Genomic DNA, 6874 nt, shown 5'->3' on the forward strand with positions numbered 1-6874 from the left:
ATTAACAGTATCAGGAAGATACCCATGTAGGCTCCAGGAACAGACTGTCTCAGTAACTCTTCCCCCTTCAGAAGCACGTAGGTAGTCCCGAGAACTGAAGTAATGAGAAGCCTCTAGAGTGATGATTTGCGTCTGCTCTTTTTTACAATGTGAAAAATCTGCATCTTAGAATACTGATTTAAACCCAGCCAGTGGACGATCTGCTTGAAACTACACATTCATACGTAAGGGTAAGAAATAATTTATGACAAATAAAACTCATGAAAAATTCTAATTTCATTCATGTTGCTACAAGTATAGCTTCATGCTTTAAAAAAAAATGTGGGCTGGTAACATTTTTCTATCTTACTTACAGCGTTAAACAGGTGCTCTTACCTCTCCTCCAGTGCATGGAAAAGGACTGGAGTATTTAGAAGTACAAATAGCTCCCTTCTTGACAACATCATCTTCCAGGCCAAATGTAGCGGAGCAGTTAGTTGCAAAATACTTATAAGGCTTCCATGTTTTCCCAAAGTCCTGGGAGCGGTCCAGCACCATGGCAGCCGGCCTGGGGGACTTGAACACCATAATTAGGTGAGTGAAGTAGAATTCGGCTTCCAGGTCTAACTGGATCTTTTCTCTGTGCACATCCTCTTCAGACTGCCACCATGTTCGAGGAAACCTGAAGGATGAGTCTGCCATGGCAGATGGCAGGTGGGCCAGGTGAGGATGGGCAGCATTGCACTTGTCACATTTGGGCTGCCGACAAGTCAGATCCGTGTTCTCACTGTAGAAGCAGTACAGTTCGGTAGCATTCTGACCGCAGGTGGTGTCTGCCCAGAGTTTTCTCCCCAAAGCTAAATTTCCCATCCGAGGGTTGCAGGCTTTTTCACAGCGTCCAGCAACTCCACTCAGTCCTAAGAAAGGGAAAGCATGCATGATGCAAGACAAACCCATCTGAAAAGCTCTTTTGGCCACCTAGTCCAGCAACAGCCATCAAGGATCTCCCCAAAAGTGCTTGATACCTTCAGTAAATGGAAAATTCTACCATGCTCCACCATGTTCATGTTTGAGCATGAACACTATTCTGCATTCACAATGCATTCGTGTGTGTGTGTGTGTGTGTGTGTGTTTGGTTTTTATGTTCAGATGTAAAATTCACATCAGAGAAACAAACACGTTAGGCAGACGGCAAGAGGAGGGAAAGCAGAATCACCAGGGTGAAGATTATTGGTCTAAAATTTTTCAAGTACTTTGCCTTGTCAATGTCTTCTATATTTCAAATACATTGATCAGTTTTTGAAGTCACGACTAGCGAAAAACCATAATGTTTTTAAGACCATCTAAGTTAGTCTTTCAAATTCAATGTGAGTTCTTCACTGATTTAACATGTTTCTTATGAGAATGCATTTAGAAGAAAATGTAGAATTCTATTTTCTTTATAATTTTAAGCCAGTGAAGGGATAAATTCCCTAGGAAAAGCAATATGAGATATTTCATAAATATACAATGGGTCCTCATTTAGGGGGAGGAAAAGCTAGAGATCACTGGAGCTCATATGTGCACTATCAATTTCTAACATGACATAAACATAACTAAGAAAAAAACCCTCTGAACTGCCAAATGGCAGAGAAGCTCATTTTACACGCTGTCTCTTGAGGGTCTCTACCTGTGACAGGCTATACAGTAGCTACCTGTTTGCTCAACAGGAAAGTGTCTGGCAGCCACTAACAGCAACTTTAAATATTATCTGCAAACTGAAACACCTTCTTTAAAAAACACACTCTTCCTCTCAAACAAAGGTCTGACAGACTTTAATGTTTTAAAATTACTTAAAATGATAAATATTATACACTTATTAACATTTTGACTACATACTATAATCCTTTGATTTGGGTTTGTCATTTTAATTATGAATACCTTAACAAAAATCATCTGTTTTAAAGGTTAAAACAGAGGGGGGAAGAGGGAAAAGGAAATCAACCCCCAAATTCTGGCTAATTGAATGTTTCTGCTTCTTAAGAAGCAGTACCTCTGAACTGTTATCACAGCAAGGATGGGAGGGGGCCAAATGACAGCTTAGGCTGAAACACACATTTCACACACTGACAATGGCCAACCCCTCGTAGCCTTGCAATCAAAAATAAAGGGCTTCCTTAGGCATTACTTTTTAAATGTCACAGGGTGCATTCTGCCTGAGTTCCGTTTGCCACTTTTCTGATTAGCTGGTAATAGTTGCTTGTGGCCAGAATCACACAAACACACAGTGTGCTATGACTCACCTGTAAAACATTTCAGGGAAAATTACATACTGCCTGTACAAGTACTTTTGACTTGAAACACTTGCCTTGGGATGTTTATTTACAACCTTTCAATGGCTTGCATGTTTTTGCCATAATATGGTTTGAGAAGGAAAAGGTTTCTTAAAGTTCATCTTATAAGAGTGCAGGAATTAGAGTAAAATCTTAGGCCTTTAATAGGACCCTGGGAAAAATACCCAATAATTTTAAATGCCCCTAAACTCACAAGTGCAGAAAAGATTTGAGCCAGATAAACAATTCGTGGGGCAAAATACTTGGAGTCCCAGTCCCTCAAGTGACTGTTCAATGATACCAAGGGTGCTCCTGTGACTCGGACTGGTTTGGGATGCAGGCTGGATTTTGCTGGGTGCCAGCGACTCTCAGGGCAGAATGGAAGCCGAAGGCAGGAGATGTGTGTCCGCACGGTTTTGTAGCCACCAACGCGTCTCTCTAGCCCAGCTCTCCTTTCTGAAGCAGACAAGATCCGCACGACTGACTGGGAGTCTGCAGAGTCCCTCACAGCTCTCCCTTCACCTACAGGGCTGCGCTTACGTCGAACTGGAAACCAGGTGACCCGCAAGAGGGAGGGAGAGGAGCAGAAGGGGCTCCCGAATGCGGAAACGACGAGCCAGGAGCCAGTGGCCTAGGGCAACCCAAGAAAGCCAGGATGGGAGTGAGAGGGAAAGGGCATCTGCCGACGCCTCCGCCGGTTGTCCAGTTACCGAGCCGGGGAGCAGACCCGCCTCCGACCTCCCGCAGAGCCTCGACCAGGGTACCAATTCCCCAGGGGCGGCCAGCCAGCTCCGTGCAAGCCCAGGGTGATCACCACCTACCGTCCAAGCCAGGAGCCCCACTGCGTTCCAGCCTCGGCTCCGGGGAGAGGGTGCTCAGCCCTGCCCCAGGTGTCCTTACCTGCTTCCCTAGTACCTAGCACGAGGTCCGGGACGCCAGCGATTGCCCTCCACCAGAGACCGGCCCCGGCCCACGCGCACCCAGGGTCGCTGGGCCACCCCTCCTCATCATTCCTCAGGCCATGAAATGCCGGGGATGGCGAGCTGGGTCCTTTGTTCCCTCACCAAGTGGAAAGGCAGTTTTTTAACAAGCCAAACCGAGAAAGAAACCCCGGTCGCGGTATCCCTGGCAGGGCGCACTCGGGATATCTGGTTATCCAAGCGCATGTGTATCCCAGTTGCAAAAATAAATCAATAGTATTTGAAACTGCGGAGCCCCGGGGAAAGGAGGCGGAACATGGCCACTCATTTCACCCTCGGGAGCCGCGCTCTGCGCTCGCAGCCCCGGCTCCCCTGCACCCCCGAGTCCCGAGATGGGTTAGAGAAGCAGCGAGGGAAGGGGTGGGGGCCCGGCCGCGTCACCACCCACCTGCGGCCACCACCGTGCAGCCCCAGAGCAGCAGCAGCCGCGCGCGGGTCCCCATGGCCGGGAGGAGCCTGGAGCAGCCAGGCCGGGCGGGTGCGGGAGGGAGCCGAGACCTCTGGGCTGCGGGATGAAGCGCCGCCGTCCTCGGGAGGGACCGGGGCTCTGGTTTCTTCCTCCTCCTGCGCGCCGGGCTCGGTCAGCGGGCGCCGGCAGCTGGGAGCCGGGGGCCGGGGCCGCGCGGGGCTGTGGGGTGACCCTCGCGCACCGGCCTGGCGGGGCCCGGGCACCTGGGGGACGGCGGGAGACCCGGGACCATAGCCGGCCTGGCCGAGCTGCCCCGCGGAGCGGCCCTGAGGGCTCGTCCGCCGCTAGCTCCGGGCTCGGCGACCGCAGCCTCAGCTGAACTTTGCGAGACCTTTCACTTCCCGGCCGCCGCCGCCGCCGCCTCCTCCTGGGCGTCCTCCTCCGCTTTTCCCACCTCCTCTGGCCGCCCCGGCTCCGTCCCGTCCTTCTCCACGGGCAGTTCCATGCGATGCATTTTTATTGCACCGACGCCGCGGCGCTCCGGTGCCAGCCCTCCTCCCCTCGCACCTCCACCCCTTCCTCCCGCCCGCCCCCCGCGCTTGACAGCCCGGGCGGTGCAGCCAGAGCGGCCCGATCGCCGCCGCCTCCCAGGGAGGGGTCCCCCGCGCCCTGACCCGCGCCCCGGCCGCCCGCTGGTCCAGTCTTCCTCAGCCCGGCCCCCGGCTGCCTTGGCCCCCCTCCCGGCGCGCGCCCTGCATCCCCCACCCCCCCCACCCCCCGCCGCCAGCGACCCCCTTGGTGCCCTCCAGCACCCACAGGCCTCCCCTGGAAAGCAATCTCCCACCTTCTCCCGGAACATTCCTAAGAGCAGTTGACTCCCTCTTGATCAGGTCAGGGCATGCCAAGGGGCTTAAAAAACCACGAAACAGGCTAGCTAGCGCCTACTTCCCACATCCCCCAGAGAAACAAGCCCTCCTTCTGCTTCCCGCCGCCCCCTTTCGGGGAGTCCCACTACCCGGGGACAGGACACCCCAACCCAGCCCGGGGTCACCCGCACTGAGAGCGCGACAACTGCGAAGCGGCATTAGCTGCTTCTCTGCTGCCTTTTGAGAGGTGGGGGATGTCTCGGCTAAACAATTGCTGCCTACACGATCGGAGGGTGTGCCCACTTTGGTGTAAGAGGTGTTCCCTAACTCAAAGTGCTGAAAGAAAAGGGTCACAGGATAAGCCAGTGGGCAGTTTAAGAACACGCTTGTCCAGAGGCAGGGGCATGACAAAGAGAACTCTGGTCCTTCCAAGCGCTCTCCCTTTAAAGAGTATGCTGTGCAGTGAAACAGTGAGTTAGGAACTCACGGGGAACAATTTAGTAGCAACCACACACAGCAAATTGCAGATAGGATTGCTCAGAGCTGGTGCTTCTGAAGAGAGATTAAATAGTCAAGTCTGGGATTTTTGCACGTTCTGTGAAGATATAATTCTACTTACACATCCAGGGAAATTGGCAAAATCTAAGTCGATAGCACTTTTCTATTGCAGTGTTCATTTTGTTCCTTTGAATATTTTCCATAAAATTAACTATGTTCCAGATACCATTCAGTTGTAGTGTCTGTTACAGATGAGGATAATTCAGAGCTTTGGGATACATGGAGATATTATTTACAATCACCCAGCCAGGAACATATAACAAATTTCTATTTCCCAGGGGGATCTAGATTGTGGTCAGCATAATCCATTTGGGAGACATTAAAATTGTTCTGGCCAACACAGGAAAGTGGCAGAAGGTGTGATGCAGCATCATCTGCTTTAGAGAACAAACCCTTTGCCGGGTGCAGTGGCTCATGCCTGTAATCCCAGCGCTTGGGGAGGCCGAGGCAGGCAGATCACGAGGTCAGGGGTTCGAGACCAGCCTGGGCAACATGGAGAAACCCGGTCTCTACTAAAAATACAAAAAAGTAGCTGGGCGTGGTGGTGCATGCCTGTAATCGCAGCTACTCGGGAGACTGAGGCAGGAGAATCACTTGAACCCAGGAGGCAGAGGTTGCCCATTGCACTCCAGCGTGGGCAACGAGCGAAAGTCCATCTCAAAAAAATAAAAAGGAAAGAAAACAAACCCTTTGAGTTTTCAAATACTGGCAATGTGGAGGCTTTCTTCATATCTCCTAATGGGGTCATTTAAACACCTCTTCAATTAATCTTTTTACCAAATAAATGATAGGAAATTATAACAGCCAAAAGTTCTTAGCATAAATATTAACTTAATGGCAAAGCAAATTAAACAAAGGGGGAGGGATGCACATTTATTATTAACTTCTGGGTCTAGCATATTTAGGCAGAACTAATCCTTTTCTGTTTTTTAATTAACAAATAAAATTGTATGTATTTATCATGTATAACATGATGTTTTGAAATAGGTATACAGTGTCGAGTGACAAAATTTAACCAATTAACATATGCATTTATGCATATTAACACAAGCATTTAAGAACACTTGACACCCACTGTCTTAGCATTTTTCAAGAATATATTTCTAAATATATAGAACACTTCACAAATTTGTATGCCATTCTCATGCAGAGGCCACGCTAATCTTCTCTGCATTGTTCTGATTTTAGCATATGTGCTGCCAAAGCAATCACAGTACTACTCTATATCTCATTACAAATTTCAAAGGCATTTACTGTCTGCACGAATCCTGCATTGATAATATATTTCCTTGATTGCTGTCTAATTGGCTCTTATTTCCTTTACAAGACAGCAGGCTCTCTAATGGTAGAACAGTCTTTAACATTCAGTTTATGCAAAACATTACTGTTTTTCTGATATCCTTCCTTATTCTTAGCCAAGAACACCTACAATAAGTGTTCATTACATGTTTTTGACTGAGTTATGTTAAAACTATTGTTATATACTAAGGGACTAAGCAGACAACCAGTGATATCAGGCGATTTCCCATATTCAAAAGGAATCTGCACATTCAACACCAATACTATCTATATGAAAAAGCTCAGGAGAGAAATGTAGTCAGCATTCTAATAAACCTCATTTCCTTATATAGCCCAGTTTAGTTACAAAGTATATTTTCATTTTGAAGAAGCTGTCCAAGAAAAAGTTACCTACATAAGAAAAATCTTGAATAAGTATATTATTGCCAATGATTTTGTTTTTGAAAACATCAGTAATGGATTCAGAATATT

At 48.5% G+C, this 6874-nt stretch overlaps 1 protein-coding gene and 1 non-coding gene across 4 annotated transcripts in view; both read right to left on the minus strand.

Annotated features, from left to right (window-relative positions):
* Nucleotides 1-4760, minus strand: part of NTN4 (netrin 4) — a 125571-nt gene extending 120811 nt beyond the window's left edge. Inside the window, exons 1-2 of one of the 3 annotated variants that reach the window (XM_035257342.3) lie at nt 4525-4760; nt 376-896 (exon numbers count right to left, since the gene is read on the minus strand). In XM_035257342.3, coding sequence (XP_035113233.1) covers nt 376-849 — 474 coding nt within the window. In that variant the 5' untranslated portion in view covers nt 850-896; nt 4525-4760. Of the gene's footprint in view, nt 1-375; nt 897-3191; nt 3601-3659; nt 4172-4524 lie in introns of those variants that run through there. The other 2 variants (XM_002752876.7, XM_009004394.5) reach the window with 2 other exon arrangements.
* A 1449-nt stretch (nt 4761-6209) lies between these two features.
* Nucleotides 6210-6316, minus strand: LOC118144602 (U6 spliceosomal RNA). The gene has a single exon (XR_004729370.1). It is a non-coding gene; the product is annotated as a U6 spliceosomal RNA (small nuclear RNA).
* Between the last annotated feature and the right edge of the window lie 558 nt (nt 6317-6874).

The sequence above is a fragment of the Callithrix jacchus genome, chromosome 9 (genome assembly GCF_049354715.1).
Source record: "Callithrix jacchus isolate 240 chromosome 9, calJac240_pri, whole genome shotgun sequence".
NCBI classification, from domain to species: Eukaryota; Metazoa; Chordata; class Mammalia; order Primates; family Cebidae; genus Callithrix; species Callithrix jacchus.